General features: G+C 53.4%; 1 protein-coding gene across 4 annotated transcripts in view; it reads right to left on the minus strand.

The window, feature by feature from the left end:
* Positions 1-1,043: 1,043 nt before the first annotated feature.
* Positions 1,044-26,799, minus strand: part of DIDO1 (death inducer-obliterator 1) — a 49,164-nt gene continuing 23,408 nt past the window's right edge. For all 4 annotated transcript variants that reach the window (XM_040247681.1, XM_040247682.1, XM_040247680.1 and 1 more), the window contains 12 exons: positions 26,506-26,718; positions 25,622-25,835; positions 16,855-17,329; positions 16,426-16,585; positions 15,922-16,038; positions 15,668-15,772; positions 15,298-15,433; positions 14,577-15,105; positions 13,878-14,031; positions 13,007-13,096; positions 12,098-12,293; positions 1,044-5,560 (listed from right to left, as the gene is read on the minus strand). In XM_040247681.1, coding sequence (XP_040103615.1) covers positions 2,517-5,560; positions 12,098-12,293; positions 13,007-13,096; positions 13,878-14,031; positions 14,577-15,105; positions 15,298-15,433; positions 15,668-15,772; positions 15,922-16,038; positions 16,426-16,585; positions 16,855-17,329; positions 25,622-25,835; positions 26,506-26,718 — 5,433 coding nt within the window. In that variant the 3' untranslated portion in view covers positions 1,044-2,516. The remainder of the gene's footprint in view (positions 5,561-12,097; positions 12,294-13,006; positions 13,097-13,877; positions 14,032-14,576; positions 15,106-15,297; positions 15,434-15,667; positions 15,773-15,921; positions 16,039-16,425; positions 16,586-16,854; positions 17,330-25,621; positions 25,836-26,505; positions 26,719-26,799) is intronic.

Consider the following 26,799-nt stretch of genomic DNA (forward strand, 5'->3'; position numbering starts at 1 on the left):
GGGTAGGAAGGTGTGGGTGGTCTCAGTGGGTCTCCCCTTTCTTAAGTGTCTGATGGGAAGCAGGCTTCACAATCATTCAAAACCTGGAGCTCGATCCTCACCTTGAGGGACCTGGGTTGCGGTTGGGGCTCATACCCCAGGGCACCTGCTTCCCCCAGCCCTGCCCAGCGTCTGTCCTGCAGCACTTGGGCTCTTCTCTCTGGCAGGACTCGCCAAGGTCAGGCTAGCACCATGGGTTCTCCCCAGATGAGCAGCCTCCTTCCTGGGCCATTGTGTGTCAGCAGGTCTGATGCGTTTCCAAGATGGCAGTGGTGGCAGTGGCCCCAGGCTGGGGTCCCTGCACTCATCCCTGGTTTCCCGTGTGTTCAGCTGGTTAACTGATGGTCGTTACTGACTCTTCAGCCCACGGGATGGAGTCTGTCCTGCCCAAGGGACGTTTTCTGGGTGTCTTGGCTCACGGCAGGATGATGGGTGCACAACCTTTGTTAAGAAGCCAAATGCTGGTGCTAGGGTCACCAGGTTGGAGCCAGTCATGCAGCTCAAGTTCAAGGGCAAGACCCACAGCTTCGTCCTCTCCTCCCAGTGGAGGCTGTTCTCCTGACCTGAAAGCACCGCATGGCCCACCCCTCCCACTCCATCACCCCCGGCCATTTACTCCACCCTGCATGGCACCTGGCCCACCTGCTCTGCCTCACCACATGCTCCCTACCAACCTGCCAGCCAGCCTGATGCACCTTTAAGCCCCGAGTCAGCAACTGGGACTCTGGGTGCCTACCAATCCTGCAAGGGACCTGCGTCGACTGCCTGTCTCCAGACCCCACATCCCTGTCATCCCTGATTGTGCTTCTTTCTCTTTGTGGCCTCGGACTTCCTGCTGGATATGGGGACCCACATTGGAACTGTCCTCTAAAGGGGGTGCATCTGGGAGGGGTCTTCAAGCCAAGGGCAACCCCTGCCCACAACACACTGACCCACAGGAAGTAGGGAGCCAAGATGTCCTGTCCAGACCCGACTTTCCAATGCAATGCCACACAAGACAGGAAAACTTTCTGTAGATGTTTATTCTACTTCATGTAACAAAGCTATGAAGTTCCATGTTTAAATGTACAGTGATATAATACTTTGCAATATAAAATACAATTTACAGAAATTTCTATCAAGTAAACCTAAAGAAACACACTTGATTTTTTACATTTGGTTGTATTTAAATTAGAAAATTTTTGTTTTACATGTAAAAAAAAAAAAACCTTCACATCACATTAGATGTTGGAACTCGTCACCACTTTAATGTAACTTAACCTACTGATAGGGTCTGTAACACCCACAAATCACCCAAACTGCTAAGTTCTCAACGTTCTCGCAGCTTAAACGTTTGTGCTAGAAAGGGAAGAATCTGTAGTGATGTACAATGGAATAGACTCCAAAGAACAAAGGAAATTCTCTAACTTTACATTTGCAAAATTAAGTTTATGAAAATATAAAAAAAATTATCAAAGTATATTTATACAAATAAATTATCAAGTTTTCCTCTACTTTCCACTTCAGAAATACTTGGAAACACACGACGAGAAGCAGCTTACTGTGCTTCACGGTGAAAAACATTCTAATTTGCAGTTTTTGAGCTAATTGCGCTATTTTCACCTCAGGCTTTATACAAATATTGTTCCATTTCAACGACAAATGCTGAGATTTATCACCTGACAAGGACAGCAGTGTGGAGCTAGTGCACTTTTCCTGGGACAAGAAAGAGCTGCTCAGGCGGTAAAGTCCAACCAAACTCTGTTCCTGATTATTCAAGTCAAAGAACGCCCCCCCACCCCCAACCCTCACCTTTTAAATTACACTTAATTGATTTATTTCCTTTCTTTAGACTGGTAAAATTTAAATCTTTTAAACTAAATGTTATTTAAAATTCAACAGTTTCTATTCAGATGTTGCTTTTAATCATGTTTTTTGGGAAAGAAAAAGTGTAAGGCAATACATAAAAACTGAGCAAAACTAAGAAATGTTTTGTTTCCTGGTTGAAATTTGTAATTCAAATTTCTTTGTGACGAGAAAAAGATGCATCTGTGAAGTTTGGCATTTCTCAACCATCCAGAGGTTAGCTGACAGCCATGCACAGAAACCCATGGCCACCAGGTCTGAACCCTGTGAAAACAGACTCTGGAAACAGACACACAGGTGAGATGTCAGGAAAGGTATGGCTCTAACAGCCACTAAACTCCCTCAGAATTTACAACAGTCAAGTTATTAGAAAAGATAACTTTATAATCTGAAAAAGCAATATGCTTTTGTAGGTACGTTCCCATTTCAGGACATTTAAATGGAAATGTTAAGAGTTCTTAGTTTTTTGTTTCTAAAAAAGCATCGGAATTGTAAAGGTGTGAAATTTTGTAAGAAACCATTATACACAAAATTACAGTAACATTTCAAGTCCATAAGGTTCTATTTGCGCATGAGCCCCCAGTTCTTTGCAAGACCATCTGCTCAGCAGGGAATGCGGCTCCTGCAGGGCCCTAGGTCTGGGCAGTGGGGGCAACAGCCCGAGGGGTCTCGGTCTTGGGGTCCCGGGGCCTCTCCGGGCTCCGGCTGCGGTCCCTCCGGCGCTCCCGCTCACGGGCCTTGTCACGGTCTCGGTCCCTGCTGCGGGACCTCTCCCGGTCGCGCCTGCGGTCACGGTCCCGGTTGCGGCTCCGCTCTCGGCCCCGGTCCCACTCACGTCCCTTGTCCCTGCCCCCGTTCCGCTCGCGGCTCCTGTCCCAGTCGCGGCCAGCGTCCTTGTCACGGTGGCGGTCCCAGTCTCGGCCGCGGTCCCAGTCCCGCTCACGGCTCCAGGTCCGGCCGCGCTCCCGCTCCCAGGGCTTCCCACGCTCCCTCTCACGCCGCCGGTCATCCAGGGCCCGGCCTGAGCGGCTGTCAGGTGGCGGGGCCTCAGGCTCCTCTGGGGCCTTGTCACGGGGCCGCCCCTCGAAGCCTGGGCCTCTGTACTCGTGGCCCCGGCCCCCCTCACGGAAGTCGGCCTCTGGGCCCTGGGCCGGAGCAGCGGACGGTGCAGGAGGGTGGCTGGGCAGCTCCAGCAGTGGCCTGGGTGTTGGCTTGGGGCCGGGAGGAGCTGGGCCCTGGAAGTGGAAGCGAGGAGGCACCGGCTCACTCTTCTCTGGGAATGGGGTGCCCCCCCGAGGGCCCCCGAAGGGCAGGGGTGCAGGTGCCCTCTGGCTGGAGAACCGGGGCGGCGAGTGGACCCGCTGCTCTTCAAACTGTTGAGGCTGCATCCCCCTGGGTCCAGGCACGAAGCCAGGTGCTTGGCCTCTGGGGCCCTCAAACTGCCCAGGGTGCGGCCCCCTTGGGCCCACGAAGTGGCCGGGTGGGGGTCCTCGCTGACCTCCGAACTGAGAGGGAGGAGGGCCGCCTCGGGGTCCCTTAAACTGCGACAGCAGAGGCCTCCTCTGGCCCCCAAACTGGAACGGCGTGGCACCCCGGCCTCCTGGGAATGGTGCCTGCTCAGGTCCCTCGCACTGTGCAGGGCCACCTGAGGCCTCGCCGTACAGGGCGTCCGGGTACTCTCTCTTCTCCCCGTGTGCATCCTTGCGCTCTTCCAACGGAGGCGGCCCTGCTCCCCTGGGTCCGCCCAGGTGGGACGGGGAGGGGCCCCTGCCGTCCCCATAGGGAGGTGGCCCATGTGGCCCTGAGAACAGGGAAGGGATGGGCCCCTTCTGAGGCCCGAATCTGGCTGGTGGAGGCCCTCCTCTTGGCCCATCGTTATTAGTGTTCTCTTCTGAGAATGGAGGGACTGGCCCCCGAGGAGCTGGGAAACTGGGGCCGTGAAGGCCCGACATCCCGAAAGCACGCGGCGTAGGCTCCCTCTGGCCCTGAAACTGGGGTGGAGGTCCCCCTTTCTGTGCCAAGGAGGGGAACACACCAGCCCCCTCTCCTGGCCTGGCCTGGGGCTCTCTGTCTCCTTCAGTGTCAGTGGCCAGGGCGTCACTTTTCTCGGCAAACTGAGCATTTCTCGGGTCATCGTACTGGGAAGAGCCCATCGGGTTCTCCTGAGGCGCATACATGGGCCCTGAGAAACCAGGAGTGGGGAAGGCCTGGCCCTCACTCTGCGGAGCGTAGAGAGGCTGGAAGGAGGCACCCGGCGGTGTGGGCAGTAGTACCTTCCGGGCAGGTCTGGCCACGGCGTCCAGGCCGGCCATGCTCTCTGGCCCGAGGCTTTCTGAGGGTTCACGTGGGGGACCATCCTGTTTGGCCGATGGTGGGGCCTCTTCACCCGGAGTCCACGGCGGGGGGGCCAACTCAGGTTCCTCCTGGGCCGGCAATAGCCCTGGACCAGTGGAGGCCCCTCCAGGTGCTTCTCTGGCTGGCGGGGCCCTCAGGGCAGCCTCGCTCTCATTGCTCTCCACGGCCAACCGCCGGGCCTGCCGGGGGTCCCGGCTCAGCCGCGCCTCGGCGCTTGGGCCCGGGGCCTGGCTGGTGGTAGGGCCCGGAGCTGGCTTGACCGCAGCCTGCGGTTCCTGTGAGAACAGCTCGGCCTTGGGCAGCGTGGCCTTTGGAGGCGGTGACATGAGTGCATCCGATACGGAGAAGTGGGCCATGGAGGCCCCGACGGCGGCCCGCTGCTGCCTGAGCGCCTCTTCCTGCTCCTCCACCTGCCGCTTCTGCTCCTCGATCTGCTTGTTGAGCTCTTCAATCATCTGCTGCTGCTCCACCAAGGAGGGGGCAGAGAGGCCAGGCCCGCCACGCGTGTCTACACACATTCTGTTGGGCAGGTCATCGATGGTCACTTTGGCCTCCTCTAAGATCGTCTCATCCTCGGGGTCGTAGGCCACCTCCTCCCGCTCAGCTGCCTCAGGGGCCTCTTCCGCGTCCTGGTGCCTGGCCCGGTCACTGGGCGGGGTGTCCAGGGCTCTCTCGGGACCGTACTCTTCCTCGGGGTCATACGGCCTATCGTCCTCCTCCTCCTCCAGGGCTCTGTCTTTGGAGAGCTGACCGAACTGCTGGACGATGGGGTCCAGCAGGGGTGCTGCCGTCAGCCCCCCATCGGTCTTGGCTTTGGAGTCCTGGTGGGGGGCTGGGGCCGACTCCACAGGCTCTTTGGAGAGGGGGTCAAAGGACTTCTTCTTCCCAAAGAGAGTCTGCAGGATGTGTTCCAGGGGCGAGGCGGTCTTTGAAGTAGAAGAGACAGAGGAAGCAGCCGCCGGCGCTGCTGCCGCCGTCCCGGACGGTGCTGTGGCTCCTGGTTTGAGAGTTGACAGTATTTTCAACACGGAAGACGAGCCTGGCGCCCCAGGTGCTTCTGGAGGAGGGGGTGGGGGTGGGGGAGAGCCCGGGGGCGTGGTGCTGACAGCCGCGTCCCCTGGGCAGAGCTGGTACTTGGGGGGCCTCTTCTCCGGTGGCAGGGCAGCAGGCACTTTGGGGTGGACAGGCTCCACCTCGTCCTGTGTCAGCAGGCGAGCCCGCTTCTCCTCCGTCTTGTCTAGCTCGCCAGCACCTGAGGGCCGCTTTGTTTTCTGACAGATTACTAACCCGAGGATTATGTTTGGACGCGGTGACTCGAGACCTAAAAAACAAGAGTTGTGAGAATGTGAGAATCGAAATCAGCCTTTGTCCTTGAGAGGTAAGCTTTGCTATGGGCAGGGAGGGGGAGGAGATTCTGTGGCAAGATAAAATCAAGTGTTTGGAGAGTTCCCGTGACAGACGCAGACTGCACCAGGACCGCACTGCACACTTGCCTGGTCTGACGCTCCACAACCCATGAACTGGGGCCCTGATTCACAGACACCTTCATCCCAGTGGCTGGAATTCTACAGGTTTCCGATTACACGCAATGCTGAGACAGAAGCACCCGCCCCAGACCATTAACATATTGGGAATGAAGCCTGTATGGCCCACAATGTTTTCTAAAATACTGAGCTCTGTTCTTTCATTTGTCTCTTGCTACACATCAGGAGAGTAGCACCCTCTTTGGACTCTTTATGAGCTGCAATATATAAATTATTTTATACTAATGTTAAAGATTCAATTAGGGACCAATTCTACAACTCAATTACAACGATCAATATAGCACACAGCATTCCATTAAGTTCATCACTCACTTGTGTCAAAAATTACAGTTAACAGGAAAAATGATGCTGACCAAAAGGGCTATAAACATTCTTTCAGGTTTAGTAAGAAACTCAATGACCAGTAACTTATCAAGAGCTACCTAATGCTCAGGACTTTGTCAACAGAGGACATGGGCCTCAAAGTGCACAGGTGTTCACATGGAAAACATGCTGAGAATTTCATAAAGAGCACAGTTCTTAATGACTATTTCTTCAATAAGGCTGAACTGTAGTACTTTATATCAGAAACGCTGCTGTTTCAGTAAGGGCCCCCACCCCAACACTCATAATAAATCCAGAATACTGACAGGGGAATACAAAAACCCAAGTCACAAACCAGTGACTTAGGAAGAAATGATAAACACAGGAGAAAAATTGTTTCCACAGCAGAAGATAGTTAAAATTAATCAAATTGCATAATTTCAACTTATGGATAAATCACCGCTATTTATAGATATTCACACTACAGATTTCCTATTTATTCACTAAGAAGAAAATTGGGACTGCTTTGCCTGTTCTTTCTGTGATTTTAAGTTGCTCACAAATCAGTTGTCTCTGGACACCGTCACGTGGTTCCAAGCATTTCTGTCGCCCTTCCTAAATGCCAGCAGAGAGGTGCTGACGAGGAGGGCCAGGCCCGCCAGAGTGAGCTGGGCCAGGCCAGCATCCACAAGGGTAACCTCCACGCGAAGCACCTCCAGCCCCTCCCCACATGGCTTCTGGGCCTCCTGTTCACAGGTTGATGTTCAGTGGCCGAGGGCCCATGAAGAACCCCACTAGTGAGAGGAGTGGCTTCCAGAATGTCCTCTGTCTGACCTGACACAGCTGTGAATGGGGGGAGGAGCTGGACACGGGGTCACGGGTTCATGGGCACAGGAGGGCCAGGCCCACAGCACCGAGCATCGTATCCAAATAGCTCTGCTCAGATGTCAAAGGTAACCCATCAAGTTCACTTTCTAATCAAAATGAATTATTTTAACTTGGTATGCCTCTCACTCTAACAGCCTTCTACTGAGTATTTATAGCTCACGAAAACCCAGACTAGGGTAGTCAGTTGCTCAGCTGGCTCTCAAGGCCCTTCTGGGCTGACTGTCGCCAACTTGGCCCCAGAGCTGGCAGAACAGGTCCCCGTGCTGTGCACAAGCTGGAACCTCGGCAGCCCTGTGAGCAGCAGACTGATGTGCTTGGCGATGGCAGGCAGGGCGGGCAGGAGCCCTGGCCAGGGCCATCCTTTCAGGGCAGGGCCCATGACAGTTTTCACTGCAGACAGGCTGTGCCACCTCTGAAGAGCTAGACCTCTGAAGGGCCAACACTAGGGCCTGCCTGGGGTGAGAAACAAGCTCGGGCCAGAGTGGCTGTGTGTGGACATAGTCACCACGTTAGCTCTGGGGTCAGCATCCTGTCCTCAGTCAGCACTGCTCCCACCATGGCTCTCACCAGCTCCAGGTGCTTCCCAACCAACAAAGTGTATCTCAGACTCGGCAAGACACTTCAGACTCTGCCTTTGTGGTCACGGCCATCACACATAAGGTTATGATGGAACTGCTTCACATTTACATTTGTTCTGAAAACACTAAGCTCCCTGGCATCTCCTGAGCAGGACTATGGTTAAATGCTTTCCGCTCTCATCTACCCCATCTGTACACACCTCATCAAGCTCCGGAGTTGGAGGAGTGTTAGTTTTGAACTTCCCTACTAATCTTCTCCAGGATCTTACATCTAAACTGGGTTGTCTCACAATGCATGCCCCTATCTGGAAGCAGTCAGATCTCATCCGACTCACACGATCAGCTTATGGAGCATGAAGACCTGAAATGTCACCAGCACCTCGGAAAGGACTTGCTCACGGGAGACCTACAACTCCCTGCGCTACATGGGGCCTTGGCAGTGACCCTCATGGAGACAAGGACATGTCCACTGCACCCACTCTGCACTCACACGTGGGCGTCTGGCAAGGCTGCCACTGGGGCAGTGGTGAGACAGTTGTCCCCAAAGATGTCCACTGGGGCCAATGTGGCCATGACCACTGCTGAGTGTGAACCCTGGAGGAGAGGCACCCTGAGAAGAGTGTGCAGAGACAGGGGCTCCAGAGAGGGCATGGGGCACCCCTAGCCCCAGCAGCAGTGACCAGCCAGGGTGCTGGTGTACCCACCTCTCTTTGAGGGTGGTTGTGAAGCTTATGAGAAAGTAGATGAGAAATAGGTGCGGGGAACACTGAACTACTGATTCCAGACAAGGGGTGTTGACCAGACTGAGCACCAGGATGTTGGTACCCCCACTCGACTCTCCAAACTGTGAGAGCAAACGGTCCACAATGTTCCAAGGGGGTGAAACAAGTCTTTCAGCTGCACCGTAGCCCCAGGCTCACAGTGGGAGGGCCAGTCCCAGACTGCTCATACAGACAGAAGTGGACTCACTGAAAATGTGTGTGATTATTTCCTGAGCCAAGGTCCAAACAGGGGCCTGTGTCTGGGTGTGTCAGCAACAGAGTGACCAGGGAAAGTGAGGAGAAGCAGCAACCCCCTCCCCGGGGTGGGGGGTGCCCCCAGATACCTCAGATGTCGCACTTGGAGGGTGAGGTTTAGCTTTAATCAATAAACCAGCTGAGAGCAGCCTCCTTAACCCCATCATCATGATGCTGCTACTCCTAAGTCTACCTGGCATGCTCCATTATTCATTATGTAAAGTGAAAACCTTCTTATGGCCTGAGTCTGACAAGACAAAATGTTCACACCTGTGGGAACAGAAATTGTGTTGGTGTTAACAGGTACCGCCCTCAGTGTTTGGGTGGAGAAGCCCTGCCTGACCCTGCATGCTCACTCCCCAGCAGACCTCCCACGCTGGGTCCCTAAGACCTGTGGTCCCAGTGAGCAGAGTGCCGTCCGTCCTGTGCAGTGCCGCCCGCACAGCCAGAAGCTCGTGGAGTCAGCGTAGGCAAAGCAGGCAGATAGTCCTCAGTCACGGTGCACCTAGACAGGTACCAAGACCTACCAGACGGTTCAAACTCAGACAAACAATGACCAGTTTCCATGAAATATTTTTTATTGATTTCAAAGGAGAGAGAAACACATTCCTCATGGCATGGCTGTGACTCTGATAACAGTATCTCTGCACGGCTACGGAAGCGCGCAACTAGGCACGCGCGCACACACACACACAGACACTCAAGACATGCTTACCTGACAACATTGTAAGTCATGGACATTTTCAGCTAATTCAGGAAGACAATAAGGAGTGAAGACAGAAGACACCACGGATTGACCCCATCTGCTAAGAAAACGGCCTTTTCCTTGCCACACCTTAGAAGGTATGACCCTGTCCTTCAGTGTGGTTGGGGAACCCTGGCTGAGACCCCACGTCCCAGCAGTGGAGCCTTGTCCCAGCATGAGGGGCAGCGAGCTGGGCTACGTTTCACCGTAAAGAGTACTGTCAGCTGGGTCAGAGGGACGCAGGCCTCGCAGCTGTACCCCGAAATAACATGCAGGGCGGCATGTGACATGACAATGGCCTGGCCTCTCTGGGACAAGTCTGAGAGCACACAGGACAGAAGGTCCTGGAGGTAGAGCAGGCTTGGGGTGTGCTTGGACGCCGTGCAGGGGGCTGGGCTGTGGGCTCTGCGTGGAGACCCCTCCAGGTCCACCATCCACAGTGTGGGGTGGAGAGGACGCTGAGAGCAGGCAGAGGGTGCAGGCCTCCCCAGCTCTGGACACGGGTTCAAAGCCTTGTCTCCACCTGCTTCTTGGGTGTGAGCCACACAGTGAAAAGCCACTGGCTCCTAAGTTCAGTGGTAAGGGTCACCAGTACTTTTTCCAGAGACTGAGTCGTGCTGAGTGGATCGCTCTCCACCTCCAGCCCCGGCAGCTGGCTTGCGGGCTGCTCAAAGCCCTGTGCCCCAGTGAGGCCTCAGGACGGAGCCAGGGCCGGGGCAGACCCTGGCTCCACATGCCCTGGTCTGGTGGCCTCAGGCAGCAACACCCCCAGGCAGTGCGAGTGCTCAGCCAGGCTGGCTGCTTTGAGGGACCATGACGCCCCTCAAGCTAGGCCTGTGCCATCAAAACAGTGCAGAGACCGCAGAGCACCCTACCCACCTGGCAGACACTGCACGCACCACGAGCCTGGGGCCTGACTGCGAGCACTTGCACCACATCGTGATTTAAGTGTGTGAAGCGGCCCAGGGAGGAGTGTGGCCCCGGGTCAGGGCGTCTGGCCAGCGTGCAAGTGGACAGAAGACACACAGATACCACTGTCAGATGAACATCCCAGGAGAATTAAAAACACATATACCAAGTTATAAGCCCTCCAATCAAAAAGTCTTGAAACGTCTTCTCTCTACTGTGGGTGAAAATCTGCCACAGGAGCTGTGGGGCGCCCCTTCAGGAGTCTCACAGCCTTGGGAATGTGGGAGTAGGAGTGATGTCCACCCTGTTAGTCACCCAACGTGGTCACTTGGCGGTTGAGGCAAGCATTCTCACCCAGCCCTCCTTGTAGCCGTGTCACCCGGAATGCCCGGTGCGGCCCCCACCCAGCACGGCACAGTGTGTCAGTTCCTGTCTGGGCTTCACTGGAGAAGTCTCCTTGGTGGCCCCCCAGCCACTTCCTCCCTACTTCATCCCCATGCCTGACTCATCCACCTCTGCTCTCCCGGGGACTGTCCCGTGGCCCCAAGCCTGGCTAGTCCCTGGCTCATGTGATAAGATGCTCTGGGACAGAGCCACGGAGCCTGCAGGTAGAGCTGTAAGAGGGGCTCTGACAAGGCTGGAACGGTCTCCCTGCCCCACTGGACAAGCACTCAGCGCGTGCCTATCCCCGTCTATGCTTGCGCTAGGCCCCATAAAGGCTACTGCCCTCAGGACTGACCAGGGGCTCCTCACGGTGTTGGGTAGCTGGCTTCACGACCGTCACTGCAGCATCAGGAACACGGTGTCCGGGGACTGGCCAGAGCCTCAGGAGCTGCCTGCCAAGAACTTTGGCCACAGCCCTCCCTGCCACCCATCAGGCAGCACCACTTTAGCACGAGGAAGGCCAATGGCCCCGCGAAGCACTTGGCTTCTGACACGTGTTTGGCATTGAGACAGTCTGTGTGTGGTTCTAGGAGCACAAACCTGTGGTTGTGGGGACTGACAAGACTGGCAGCACAGCTGCAGAGCCCACCAGGGGCGAGCGGCCCTGCAGGGGTCCAGCCAGCACAGGTGGATGCATGTGTGCATGTGGCTGTGGCAGGAGCATGGCCATGGACACAGAGATGCCAGGTGCAGGGGGCCCCTAAAGATGCCGGGTGCAGCCACCACCCCTGAAGTAAAGTAATTCAAGAGCCCTGAACATGTGGTGGACTCGGCATCTGAGGGGTTATCAGTCTTGGGGGCTTCATGGCCAAGGGGACGCTCCCACGTGGGCATCTTTCTGTGAAACTTAAGTCACATCAACCTCTCAGGGTTTAGAGGGCTCTCAGAGACTACGTTCCCCTTGGAACCACCTTGGTCCCTCCACATGAGATCAGTGTGTAAGTCACGCTTTCATGCAGAACTTTGTAAGGAAGGAGCAAGCAGAAAGAGGCCTGCTGAAGGTAAAACTCAAGCAGCAGGTTTCAAAGTGCCTATTTCTAGAGCCATTTCCTATCTCACTGCCATTTCCTGCAACTCCTTGAAATGAATCCCCAAGATGAGGAAGAACAGCCCGGCTGATGTCCAGAGGGAGGCAGGACTGAAAGGCCAGACCTTGGCCCACCCTGCACTGCCCCAGCTCCTGCACGTCAACACCTGCTTACCTGGGGCCAGGCAGGCTCTAGGTGGACACTGCAGGCTTGGCCCTCTGCACAAAACTCTTTAAGACAATTTATGCTTTGACAGGGTACCTCCAGTGCCCCCTCCTGTACCCTGGAAGTTCTGCAGCCCAAGCTGCTTCAGCTCTGCTCCAAGTTCCGCTGCCGAGGCAGGTCTAGGGGAGGCTTGGTGTCGGCGGGAGGGGATGTTTGGGGTCTGAAGGCTGGTGCTTACCTGGCCCCTCAAAGGGCAGCAGTTTGGAGGGGATGGGGTCAGTGGCGCTGAGTGGGATCAGGTAGAGATCCTTGACGTGCCGGCTGTTGTTGGCCACAACGCCGAAGCGGTCGCGGCTGCTGAAGTAGGAGTAGAGTGAGATGTAGGCCACCTCCTCCTCCTCGGTCGCGGGGTGGAAGCGGATCAGACAGAGCTCCTGGACAGACAGGACGGGAGCATGGGTCTGTGGCTGCTCGGAAAAGCTGCTGAGCCTCAGGAGCAGCTGCAAGGGAAGCAGCGCCCAGTCCTGCTGCCCAACAAGTGAGAAAAACAGGGCGGTGAAGGAGCACAGGCCCGAGACTCAAGACTGCTGGGTTCCATCCTGGTCTCGGAGGAGCCTCTTTAAAATTATTTCTATTTATAGTCCCAGGGGGATCTCGACACAGATCCCACCTCATGGGGTTTTTGAACCAAAGGGTTCATCTGCGTGTAGGGCCAGTATCTGACACAGAGCTAAGTAACCACGAAGCGTGTGATGATGAGCTGTCTGCAGCTCTGAAACCCAAGGGCTGAACTGGACCAGGGTCATCACCCTCTGTGACCCCAACAAAAACCAGAGCCCCTCCACCAAAGAGCAGCACACATGCAGATACACAGCTGAGTCCACATCTCCGCTGGCCCCCCACCACTGCCCACTCTACTCCAGCAGCTCAGCAGTAAGGAAGCAAAGCACCCGTGTTTCTGACCGACTCAGCTGCACACACATCACAAAGCTTCCACCGCCATGCTCCCCAAACACACCCTCACAGGGCAGCCAGCTGCCAGCTGGATTTGAAACATTCACCTGGAAACATCTCACAAACTGAGACATTTCAAGTACTAACAAACCCCTCCTTTCTTGGGCACAGCGACCAGGCTGCAGGCAGGTACCTTGGACACTGAGGATTTGAGCTTGCCGATGTAATCCCAAACGGTCTTTGGAGCAATCCTCCCGCCAATATGAATCGTGTCAGGCAGGTCCTAAACGGAATAGACTCTGAGTAAGTGGCCAGTAAAACCCTGGTGGTCAGAGAGAGCCCAGGAACCAGATTCACAAGAAAACCACAACTATTCCAAACAGAGTAGTGATTATGCAGTCAAACGCTGCTCAGTTAACTAACATCCAGGATCATGAATGACCAACCCCAAGGATGGTACGAGGACAATCGTCTACTAACTAGGGTGACAGCAAAGCATTTTAACGTTCTCTTTTAAGAACAAAGAGAGAGTAACAATCAGGTATGATTCAGAAGTGCCTGAACACTCTTGGCTGAGTCTAAAATGCTGGTGCTGTTTCATTAATTTTGAAAAACAACGGTGCTGTGTGTGTGCCCCTGCACACATGCGGCTGAGCACACATACACCCACTCAGGTCCTGTACAAACTCTAGTGGAGCAGAGGGAGGAGGAAGAGGAGCTTCAGCTATTTCAGGGAAGATGAAGGGTCTGAATTCTCACCACTGTGTAAACTGCATAATCTCAGACTTAGCCCAGCACAAACAACCCCTATTTTGCCTTTAGAGGAGCTTGTGCATCCAGACACTCAAGAGGAAGACGGTCACAATTCTGACTCCAGTGCAGGATCAGAGTTCCTTGGAAAACTACGCTCACACCCGTGCGCACACACGCATGCACACACACACACACTTTTCTCTTAGTTCACATCTGACTCCAATGCAGGATCAGAGTTCCTTGGAAAACAGGTGTGTACATGCACACATGCACACACACACTCTCTCACACTTCTCTCTCTCGGTTCTAACCTCACTGAGATAATCAAAACATCCAGAGACAGGATATGCCTTAGTGACAAACTTGGCTACGCTTTGCATGTTAATAAATCCTTTCCAAATGGTGCTGAGTCGAGACAAGAAGAGGGTTGTGTCTCCTTCAGGAGGGGACCGGGACTCTGAGATGCTGCAAAACAAAACCACAGAAAGTAAGTGAACCTTCTTTCTCTGCCCAAAGAATTGCCAGTATTTACTTAAATTGTGTGAAAGTCATGTCTGACTCTTTGCAACCCCCACGGACTGTAACCTGTCAGGCTCCTCTGTCCATGGGATTTCCCAGATAAGAATACTGGAGTGGGTTGCCATTTCCTTCTCCAGGGGATCTTCTCACCCAGGCATCGAACCCAAGTCTCCCACATTGCAGCAGACTCTTTACTGTCTGAGCCACCAGGGAAGCCAGACTCTTTACCATCTGAGACACCAAATACATTTTGGTCAAAGAAATATATACTGTATAGGCAACAAAAGCAGATGGCTCTAAATTTAGTTTTTAAGATCTATATCTCTAAGAGGATAACTAGTCACACTAAAACTGAAGCTTTAAAAAATGCCTTTTTATGAAACAGAAAACTGAAGAGAGCTGCATTTCTGGGTGGATTTCAGAGCTGAATGACTGAATCACTCATCACTGCTCCCCCTGTTCATCGGAAAAGAAGGACGCAGAGGCCGCACCTGATGCTTGGGGATGGCGGCACGGACAGGAGGTATCTGGGCTCGGGGGATGCAGAAGGCTTGGCCAGGATGGACTTGGGCACTGTCACGGAGGGTGGCACTGGCTTCGGTACATCTTGTCGGGGCTCTGCCGGGGCGGTGCCCTCTGGGTGGGTTGCTGCGGGAGCTGTGGCCGTGCTCGGCCCGCCCAGTGCAGTCCTGGGGTCCCGGCCGGACATTGTGACCGTGGTGAGCATGCTGCCACCACCAGGGGTGGGGCAGGGCAGACCTTCCAGGGCGGGGGGCTCAGGCTGGCTGTCCTCCAGAGGCACTGGGAGGTACTTCCCCTCCAAGTGGGTGCGAGCTGCACTTTCCAGGTCTGGCTCCGAGGCATTTTCAGGTGGGGTTTCGGGTGCTGCGTCATCTGCCTCGCTGAGAACTGGTTCAGGTTGGGGGCTGTCTCGCTTGGACTTGGACTCCTCCTTCTTGACAGAAGCTGATAACTTCTGTTTTTTCGGAGCTGGTTCATCTTCCGAGGATGGAACCTGACCTGGAGAACAAGAGGAAGGCTTGCATGAGAAATCCCACATGGTGGAGGGCGAAGCCTGCCCGTGAGCAGATGGACGACCCCAGCTTTAAGAAGTGGCACTCTGAAGGCAGGGCACACTGTACCCCCCGACTATCTGACTTGGCTTGAGCCCAGGGTCAGGAAGAGGCCTCCAGTGTCCCCGGGCCTGCTCACCCGTGCAGATCTTGCAGTTCAGGTCAAAGAGGTGCGCCCGGTGCTGGCTGGTCGTGTCCTGCAGCATGCTGCTGAAGACGCCCGGCAGTGGCGCTGCACTCCGCTCAGGGGCCGCCCGCACCGACTCTTGCTGTTCCTAACACACATCAAGAGGCAGAGGGGTCACTTCTTTTCCAACCCATCCCCAGATGAACAGCACCATGAGAAAGCACCCCACACGACTAAGGGTCACTGAAGAGAGAAAACAGGACCACTGGACACAAGAACTTGAGGAGCTGTAGAACTCCACACACTTGCTTAAGGTCAGTGTCCTCCCAGTAACTCAAAACACCCAGCAATATCTGGAAATCCCAAAGGCGCGGGTGCTTACGTCAGAGTCTGACACTGGTGGAGAGTCTTCCATGTCGGGAACGGCTTCCTGTTTAATGGCAGGCTTCTTAGTCTCATTGTGCAATTTCGTTCTGGACTCCATCACCTAAAATAAAAAAGACATAAAGCCTTAGCCCGTCTTCCCCAAGAGGACTCACCTGCACCAACAGGCTATTAGTTCACTTCTGGGGGGTGGGAGGGTGGAGGTGGGGGCAGGCTTCTGGGCCTCCAGCCACCGCTCCTGCCAGTACTCACGGGCTTTGTCGTTCGCTCTCTCCACACAGAGAGCTCTTTGGAGACCAGTTCTTCTGGCTTCATTCTCACCAGTTTTGCCAATGAGATTTCTTCACGCAGAACTCGATGGAAAAGTCCCTATAAACAAACAGGTCTCATTCAAGCCTTCAAAACCTCTGCAGGTCTGATTCTAAGACACTAGAAAGGATGTGGAGACCACAGCAAGGTGAGTTCCTTCCCCGAGGCCAGTTGAGGGCCCAAACAGGGGCCCCGAGGTGGGCAGCTGATTTGATGGCCTGCTGCACCAACCCTGCTAGAGATCACCTCACAGGAAACAGTCAACTGAAGAAGGTACAGAGTTAAGAGGTAGCGCAGGCAGGCAGGAGCCTGGCCAGGCGAGTGCCGGGCCCCATGAGGACAGCGCAAACCGCTCACCCACAGCCACTGCGGAGACTGAGTGCCCTGACCGCAGGCCTGGGCAGCACCTGGCCAGGGCTGTCCCACTCCTAAGGGTGAGGCACACACCTGGTTTTTGGGGTCCTTGAGGTTGAACATGAGGCTGCGGTACTTGCTCTTGTACCGATTGTCCGTGACTCGGAACAAGTTAAACATCTCCTTCTCGATGAGCAGTGCAATTTTCCCTACTTCATTTTCTGTCATGATTAAGTCATCACTGTCATTGACTCTAGAAGGAATGAAAAAAGCCCCACATCAACTGCTGCACTTACAAGCGACTTTATTTTCTGGGCTGCGCCATGTGCCATGCGGGATCTTAGTTCACTGATTGGGGATTGAACCCAAAATCCTCTGAGGAAGTGAGGAGTCTTAAGCAATGGACAACCAGGGAAGTCCCACGTGACTTTTTCCTTTGAACAGTGGGGCCACCATGAAACTGCCACCTTTTATGGGGAAAGCTATCCGCTTTAATAGATAAGAAATAGTGAAACAGCGCACCTTTTCCACAAGATCTCCTTCAAGGAGCGTCTTATGTTCTGCCGAATTTGTGAATTTGGCTGTGATGAGGCGGGGCTCACGGGGCCCAGGCGTCCTGGCGCTGGAGAGGCCAGGGAAACCGAGGTGCTCCCAGGCTTCCTAACAGCTCCCACAGTAGCAGCAGAGCTGGGGAACTTTCTGGAAGCAGACGCGGCAGCAGCAGTCACCAGCCCTGCCTGCTTGGCAGGGGAAGCACTGCCTGAGGGGGAGGTGGTGGCCGAGAGCCATGGCCTCTTGGGGATGGTGCCCTTGAAGCCTGAGGGTGACTTTCTGACAGTGGGCTTGGCCACTGCTGTGTTTGCAAAAGAAGGGGACTTCTTTGGAAGGAGATTTCTGCCCGGGGGTTGTCTGCCGGCCCCCGAGGAGCCTGGAGGAGCCAACTTCTTCGCCACCACCACAGCCATCTTGTCCTCCATGCGTCTGTCCTCCTTCATGGCTGCAAAGGAGAGAGACCCACTTAGTGAGGTGGGGGTGTGGGGGGCCCACGTAGCATGTGCACCAGAAACCAGCAGAGATAACCAGGCATCACTCCGTGAGACAGACTTTTAAAAGAGAACTTTTAAAGTAACTGTTGAATTCACAAATGGAGTGTGAAAAGGACTACCAGCAACAATTCTGATAGCGACTATATACTTTGAGGACAAATGCTTTATTATTAATTAAAAAACCAGTAAGCCAGTAAGCTGTTAAAGGTTAAATTTAAGCTGCTAACATAACTTGAAAATTGAAGGGCAAATTTCACTTTATCAAGAAAAGGTATAATTTCGAAGACCACTCTTATGGCGAACTCCAGTGCAATTTTTGGTAAACATGAACTTAGAAAACCTTTCCAGAATGCAGCAGACACACTCTTTAAATGCATTTTCATTGCCAGCCCCCCCCCGCCGCCCCACCACCGCAAGGCTCTGGAAGTACTAGTAACAGTCCATCCCGGGGGTAAGGGGCTCACAGGTGTTCATCATTCTTTCAGAAAGTCAATTGGACATGGTAAGATTAATGAGACAGGATTCTGGGAGAAGACCACAACATGGGGGAGGCCAGCTACTTTTATACCAGGAGCCAGGTGGCAGGTCCACAACACATTCCCATTCACATGCCTCCAGCTGCAGCTTGTTACTGGCTAAGACAGTAGGTTCGAGCTTTTAACCCAGACAGGGATGCGGTCAAAAGCTAAAATGGAAATCTTTATGTCAGTACTTCATGCTCATGGAGTATACCTAACCCTGTATCAGGCCAAGAGAGCTGCATCTGCAGGTAAACAAGGCAGGTCATTCTCAGAACCAGCCTGTCAAGATTAAAGTCCAGACCTAAAACCAGCCGTCACTGACCTTTTTTTTTAGTCTCTTGATACTGGGTTCTGTGGCCCACTCCCAGACAGCCGCACTCCAGTCCACTGCCCAGAATGGTTGGACCCAAATGGGCAGGATGGAGGAACAGGCGGGTCCAGGGTACGAGCTGGGACAGCATGGGGACACCACCTGGGCCAGGTGGTCATCTCACATGAGACCGACGGAGAGGCTGCCTGCCCAGGTGCAGACTTCTCAAACACCTCCAGCATGGTGAGCCCCCAGCACCTAAATGGGAGACTTCAAGATGTTCCAGCAACCTTCCCACTTTACCCAGAGATTAGAGCCACCAATTTGTCACCTGCTGGTGCTTCTTACAACTGTCCTAGGGAGACCCAGGGAAAGTGCAGAGAGGAAAGTGAGACGCTATCTGCAGCTAAGGCTTGACCCCACAACAGCCCCAAGGCATTCACAGCCAACATCCCGCAGGGCCATCCTGGCACAGGGTCAGAGCGCTGCCCTCCAGAAATGCCCTGCCTCCAACACTGGCAATGCCAGGGCAGACAGGGTGCTAAAAGCCCAGAGACTGCAGTTTTTTCCACTTCATAGTTTAAGGAAAATTACTTTTTAACCAAGTGTGAAACAGGGCTACTATGCACACCCAACACTTAATTAAGAATCGGGTTAGAGGCAGTTCATTGTCATCAAGCAACAATCTTGACTTCCAGTCTCTTTTTCATCTCACAGAGTCTGATTCATGCCCCTCATCCACAGTGTCCCAACCACTAGTTCTGTGTCTGCTGGCATCCCCACGTGATGCTGTCTAGGCTTTCCCAAGACCACCCACTCCCTGTGGAGGGCCTACTCATGCTCTATGTCTGCCCCGCTGGCCAATACCCACATCCCATCAGCAAATCAGTTAATACAGTAAAACTGGGGACCTCACAGTTACTAAAATGAAAAATAACATTTCTGTGCGTATTATTTCATCAGCTCAAGTTCACTTCCCTAAGGGAGTTGCCACACCTCAGTACGTGGAAACTTTTCTTCACCAGCTCAGACTTGGCTAAGAGGGTCTGCAGCACCTAATGTGCGGACTGCTAGAGTTTAGGTTAAATGAGACTGGTGGAGGCCCTCTTCTTGGGGGAAGGGACGGAGCAGAGTGCAGCAGGATGTGGTCCCAGATGTGACCACCAGCAGGGGATGAAGGAACCAGCCTGTCAGGATTAAAATCCAGACCTAAAACCAGCCCAGCCACTGCTTTTTTACAAACTTCACTGAGATTATTTTTAACAGCATTTTTAAGTAACTCCAAAATGGTAGCCTAAAGTGCTTCCAGAATCCTCAATGAGGCACCTGTGGTGGGGTCTCAAATCCTGCCACGTGGCATCTACATTGTTTCAGATAACAATTCCTGTTAACTTCACATCCTTCACTCCCTAAGACTCATGCTTGTGGTGTCTCACCAGTGTGCTCTCACTTGGAAACAGAAGCCAGAGGCTTATTTCTGGGCCACTCCCAGTCCAGGTGACTGAAGTGAGCAACCTGCTGTCCAGGAGGAGGTGCAGTAAGTGAACATCACCTGAGAATTAGGGGACAGCTTTCCCGAACCAGCCTTCTGCTCTCTTGGAAAACTAGTTGCTTCTGGCTTTTTGAAGTCACCTTTCATCCTGCCTTCCCTGTATCTCAGAGTAAGTAGGTGTAACTAGTGTAAATTAAGAAATTGGTAAAAATGTGGACAGTGGTGGACCTTAACAGCTAGTTGTCTCTGTCCCCTTTGTCACAGGTGGGCTGGTTGCTCCTGGAATGGCAGGACACCACACACCACTGGAGTGCAACAGTGACACACTCATCTCTGTGTAGAGCTTAAATTGCACCGGCCAACTCTTCACCCAAACTCCTCCTGTTACCGTGTGTGCGCCTTCACAGAAGGTAAGGAAAGCAGCACCCCCAGGGCATCGTGGCTCCAGAGATAGCAGAGCCCCCAGTGCTGTCAGGAAGCAGGGAAGACTACCAGCCTGCAAGTTGGAAGAACACAGCCCCCTCCCCCAGGAGTGTGTGCCCAGTCTGGGTCATCCTGGGGTCCTGCCTGCGGCAGAGTGGCCTGAGTTCCAGGCTAGGCGTTTTCTTGGGGAGCAGATAGAGGAGGAAAAGCTGCCCGGTGGCCTGGTCACTGCCCCAGATGACGTCGTTTCTGCTGGGTCCGGCCATTGGTTTGTACTGGAAATGAGTTGTTTGCGGTGAAGCCCGGTAGGAACCAGGCAGGCCGGTGCGTTCAGGGACCAGCAACATCCTAATTGGCTAATTTCCCAATCAGCATGAAACCGGAGGCCTTGTCACTCGGTGAGGCAGCTGTGGCACTACAGCTTCGCTGGCCACTGGGTGGCACTGGTGGGCCTCGGTGGGGACGGGAGAACAGAGGCGCGGAGGGCCGCCCTCCTCGGGCAGACAGCGCTGTGCAGCTGCAGCAGGACGAGGCAGCAGCGCCGCGCTGCTCGCGCCCAGTCAAGGCTGTTGCAGGGTGGCTCCCACAGGGCTCGGCGAGAAACCCTGAGAGACGGCCATGGCTTTATGCCTTTCGTCCTGCCCAAATGAGGTGCCAATTTACCCTGAAAAGCCCCTAGATACGAGGCTGAGAGTCGCAATGAAAGTGGAGTACAGGGGAAGCATGGGCTGGAGGACACTTCTCGGGAAGCACGGGCTGTAAACGTCAAAGGAATTAGAGCTTCTGGTGTGACCAGGCACCAAGTAAGACTCACCACATGGTGTGAGTAGAGGACCCCCTCCCTTCCCCCCTTTGCCCATTCCCACGTGGCTACAAACCTGCCCAGACAAGGCAGCTACCGCCCAAGGATTGGGTAAGGGGACCAGCCAGGGCTCAGAGGCCATAGTGCATCTGGAGGATGGACTCTGCACAGTTATCAGCAGCTCTATTTTCAGCTCAGCCTGGCCATGTACGAGGATGCCTCTCATTTTAACTTTTTGACTCCTCCTGGTGTGAAAAACACCATTTTGCTTTTGTACCTTTGCTTAATTAAGTATTCTTCAGTGAATCTCTCCTGCAGTAGTAGTAATGCTTACATGGGGGGGTGGTGGTACAGAGAAAACTCAGGACGCCTGAGCTCTGGCCCTGCGCTCTCACAGCAGGGGTCTGTATGTGCGTACATAGCCTAACTGTCCTGCTTTGGGGCCAAAGCTTGTCCAGATGGACTTTTTTCTTACTGATATCCATTATTTGAGCGACTTACACCTACAGAGGTGCATAGAATGATCCATAATAAATTTGCAAAAAACCAAGTACACTTTCAGAGGCAAACAACCCTTCCTGTTTTAATAGTTTCACATACAGTATTTTGAAAATAAAATACTGAATGATTCACAATAGGTTGGTAATGTATGAAAGAAACAAAGTCACCCCTTCAACAGGAATCACTAGGATGACATGGGACGGAGGCCATGGGAGGCAGTGTTCCCGTGTCCTGTCTGCATGGCTAGTGGTGGGGGTGACCCCCGCCCCAAGACCCCACCAGGAGCAGAGCTGATGTGTATCCTGAGCTCTGACCCTGCCAACAGGCACTCCTACCACTTTAATGAGGTTCGGTTTTCACTCATCTGTGACTAAATCATCTACAACTCTTAAGAACCATTAGGGGGCCAGGGGGAGGTTGGACGCTTACTGCCCCCACCCCGCAGGCCCCTAGTCCCCAAGGGTGGTGCTCAGTGGAGCCTGTGGCCCAAGGCACCTGCTGACCCCAAGGGTTAAGCGGCAGTTACCTTGGTGTTTGTCCTTTGAAGCCTCCCGGTGCACGGCAACGCCCCATGCTTCGTTTACATAAATTTAAAGTGGAAAACTTTCTTATCAATCTTCTTAGGTTAACTTCTTTAACTTTCAGAAGAAAGACTATAACTATGTGCACAGTGATGTGCAACAAACATCGAGGATGTTAACTGTTCAAGTACACCTGAGCCTCGTGTACCACAGGGGAGGATTTACAGCTGCATCTTCAGAGAGGCCTGTGGACTCGACGCCACCTCGGGACTCTGCCTCAGGGCTTGTCTGCATGTGTCACAGGGGACGCAGAACCCCACAGGCCACACGCAGGCCACAGAGAGCAGGCGTGGTGAGCAAGACCAGTCCTGCTGGAAGCTTCTACCCCACCCCCCCGGTAAAACACCAGAACTACGGGGGGCAGCCTGAGCGCACCTGAGGGTCTGTCAGAAAAACACCTGTGCATGCGAAACCTTCCCTGCACTAACTTTCTGAACAGCTGGCTATTAAAAAATCAAACACCTGTGAGAAGTAGAATACTTAGAAATACCAGATAATGTCAATGACATCCAAAAACATTCCAGCTGTAGGGGTAACAAATAACAGCCATCTTGGTGAACCCTGTATGAGAACAGGTTCTGACTCTCCACGTGGGGGGACAGATGCAGATGTGCAAAGCTAGTTTGTCACCAAACAGTTTTTCTTGCCACTATCCTGGAAGAGACGGATAAAAATGGCTCATGCAGCTGATAAAACATGGCTCTCCAAGGGGGCCATCGCTACTGACTGCTCTGCTTTGGGAAGCTCTCCTCCTCTCACAGCCTGTGACAGGTGTCACCCCTGTGAAACCATTGTCCCTGAGTCCTGGAGCTGCAACTTGGAGACTGGACACGTGGCTCACGAGGGCCACGCTTGTGTCCCAGCAGGCTGCTCAGCATCACTGGACCTGGCACACAGGTTCTGCCAGGGGTTCCCACTTTAATTCTCAAAGCTAAAGGAAACTGCAGAAATTTCATTTTTCATTCAAAATTTTGTTAAAATCCCGTGTTTGTTCAAATCACCTCGGAGCCATGGAGGGAGCCTAAAACATGGGGAAATGTTCTGAGTCTGTCAGAGTCCCACTTTCAAATTCTAACAAACCAGGGACACTTCAGAAAAAACACTTCAGCCCTCTTTTTGCCTGGATAGTACTGAGAAGTGAAGAGGAGGAAATGGAGAGGAAAAATGAGTTGCAGAATTATGAAAACAGGAACACATCATAATTTGGGGGAGAAATAAAACAGCAATTGTTTCCCTAAGCTAAACTGTACAGAAATTCTGAAAAACAATATAAATAAATATCAGAGAGCAAATACATATTTCTCCCATCACCCCAAGGATGTGAAGGTCTCTACGTCTGCGGGGGCAGTATGTCAGAGCCCTAATGCCAAGGGCTGCCCCCCCACCCACAACCCCAGGCCGGTGCCAGCCTGGGAGAGGAGGGTCCAGAGCACCGCCGGGGCAGCACACTGACCACCCAACGTCTACCCCAGACTTGACCTGGACCCAGGGCCATGTGGACAACGGCCCCTCCTGATGACTGTCCTGGCATCACCTGCACCCAGAGAAGTCACACCTGAGGCTGGGGTGGCAGGTAAGGGTCCTGCTGAGTGTGTGTGCAGGGCCCTGGGGAAGGTCCGCAGCCCCCGCCCTGTCAGGTGGTGGTTTGGGGAAGAGGCAGAGGCATAGCTGCTACTCACCAAGGCGAAGTCGGGTGTTTACCAGCGCCCTTTTACGCTCCTCCCAATCATCTTTTGGGAAGATGACATTTCTGGGATAACAAAAAATGATCAGAAGCAACTAGCTCAACTAGCTCAAAAACTAGCCTTATGCAGGCTTGAAGTTGTGGCTATCCATCCACGTGGTTCTGAGCCGTAAATGTGCTGGGAAAGTCAGTGAGGAGCTGATGTGCAGAAAGAAAAGGCAGGGCAGAGGGAAGAGAAAACCCTGCCTGTGAGCAGTCACTGCCTCCTTGCGGGCCGGTCTCCCCACCTCCCCACCCCTCCACCCCAGTCTTCCACCAAAAACCCAGGATAAAGAGTTGGGGGACAAGTGCCCACCCCTCCTGTCAACTTTCCTAACTTGTGGAGCACCCTACAGCTCACTCCTAGCTCTAAGCCTGGGGGATTGTGGTCGACAGAGAAGGAAATTGGAGAGAAATCAATCACCCAAGTTTGTGGCTACACCCCGGTCTTCCTTTTATTCTGCCACATGCCTACAACCAACCAAGAGCAGTTAGCACAGGATCCCAGAGAGACTGTTCCCCACCTGCTCACAGCTGGGCGATGGTTACAGTTAGGTCCAATCATAAGCCCTGTAAAGTGCTACTGTGTAGAGGTGTACCTCTACTGTGTTGAGGTGCTAAAATTTGATGGAAATTTGACACGTTGTTAGCATGAAGTTCTTAGTTCAAACAACCTGAGGTGTATTGAAACTCATTTTAATACAGCAACTGGTTAATATTTAACCACTCACTCCTAATATCCAAAAATATATATATACATATACATACATACACATAGTATCACTTTGCAGTTTACTTGCAACTTCATTTCTTAGGTCTTGGGTCATTTACATTCTCAAAATGCATCTAGTTATGCAGTTTTCCAGCCACATTATAGCCAGGAGGTCCTCCTTTGGGGGACTGGCTTAAGATTGGGCTGAAGGAAGGCAGCACTCACCTGTAATCTGGAAACTTAGGACCATTTAACCTTTTGGTATTTTCAAAAAAGTTGCAAGAGTTTAAGAGCATAAATTAAAACTGAGCACAAAATAATCTCAATCACAGAATACAAAATGTGCCCTGGAGCAATTTAAGCGTCCAAAATTTAATTTTGGAGAATGAGGCTAAGAAATAAGAACAGAGGAGAGTCAAGCTGCACAGTCTCCTCTGGGACTGCATGAGTCTGTCTGACCCATCCAACCCCGTTCCCAGGAAGCGGGGGAGGAGGGCAGGGCGGGACTCCTGGTCTGGGTGCTGCTCAGCTCAGAGACATCGTGCTCACTTACCTTCCAGCACAGGAAACGGGCCAACGGCCTTCAGGACTGGCATGTGTATTTATGTCATGTGTAGTATGTGAATTGGACATGAAAAAAATCCCAGTTTGGTCAAAAATAATTTAACTCCCAAAAATCATACTTCAGCTGAAAATCAGCTACAACACTACTGTGCAGTAAGATTTTCCCACAACATAGAGAGAAGAGAGGGTCATGTGTGTAGGGAGCAGGCTGTATGGCACAGTCCCATGTGGAGAGCTCCCGGCAGTGGTGGCACCATGGCAGACTCCGGCGGACCTTGGGGATGGGCTGAGTGCCCCACCATCAGGTTCTGCTGAAGACACTACACATACTTACCAGAGCCTAATAATAAAGAAAGCAATTAAAGACATCAATGGTCAGAGGTGAACATTCAGCCATGAGCTGGTACAGCTTTTTGGAAACACTGACAGGAAGTCCCGACAGACTAAGGAAGGGTGCGCCAGGCTCAGGAGGCCTCCTGGCCTCAGGCAAGGGCTCCGATCTCTGCAGGTGCAGCACCACACATGGCTAGAACTCCTAGCTCTGAACAGGCCCGAGTGCACGGCCGTCCAGAAAGACCAGGAAGGGTCCAGAGCTCCCCCTGGGTGATACATACATTTATACAACAGTGGCGGCCAGGGGGCAGCAGTCTGTTCTGGCTTTACTGCATTGTAATTGTGGTCGCTGGCCCAGGACGGCGTGCTGCTCTCACAGACTGGCTCCTTACTGAGGACCTCATTCCTGGGAGGGGCCACTGCTGCCTTCTTCGCCGCATTTTCCTTCTTGTCTGAAGCCAGTCTCTTGTGCACAGAAGAGATTTTAATGCCTGCCTGGATAATCAGTAAAGCCCCAATCACTAGGGAGATCAGAAATTAGCCTGCGCTCATTTTACTCGGCGGTGCGGGTCAGGACACACTCAGCTCCTGGGTCACCCCAGCCCATGAGCTGCATCGGCCACCACCCTAGCATCCTGCTGAGGGGCCAGGCTGACAGGATAACGAGGGGCTTTGGAGTGAAGCAGTGAAACGAAGCGCAAGCACAGCGCAGCGCCCCCGTGTGAAAATGCACCCAAGCAACACTGCCCAGACAGGGGCTGTGGACATAGCAGCACATGGAGAGGACAGGCGTACCCCTGCACCCCACCCCAGACACTCAAAATGCGGGCACCCTCAGGGCTCGCTTCCCAACCCCGCTGCCTACAGACTCCAACAGGGACCACTCGCTCCCAGGAGGGCTGATCTGCAGGGGGAGCTACTCCATGCAGCCACTGGCTTCTGTGTTTCTGTTAGTCCCTCAGCTAGAGGCAGGAGAAAACATGAGAACACGTGCCTCTTCGTAATTCTGACCAGAACACTGGTGAGGAAGGCAGAGGGCAGTGTGCAGGCGTCTGGGCACCTGTAGACCGGTGTACCTTCCTCTCTCTCAATCAACCCACCAAGCCTGGCACCTCCAGGCGCTTTTGGCTTCAACTATGCAAATGGCTGGTCTTGGTCAACTTACTTGAACGCTACATTTTTGAAGAACGATTTTTTCTGGCTTTGTCTTGAGCTTTTCTTTTGCTTTGGGTTTCTGCTCCTTCCCTGCACTCAGGAAGCGCATGGTGGCTGCGGCGTGCTTCAGGATGCAGTCATTGCTGCAGTAGACCGAGTCGGGCTGTGCCACGCTCGAGCACCCAGGGCCGATGCACTTGGCAGCACCAGGTGCTTCCACGACCTGCAAGACCAGACACGGGTTCAATGTACTCACCTGCTGGGGCAGGCACCACGCTCCGTAAGGTCACTATTTATGGTACCG

The sequence above is a fragment of the Oryx dammah genome, unplaced genomic scaffold (genome assembly GCF_014754425.2).
Source record: "Oryx dammah isolate SB20612 unplaced genomic scaffold, SCBI_Odam_1.1 HiC_scaffold_10, whole genome shotgun sequence".
NCBI lineage: Eukaryota > Metazoa > Chordata > Mammalia > Artiodactyla > Bovidae > Oryx > Oryx dammah.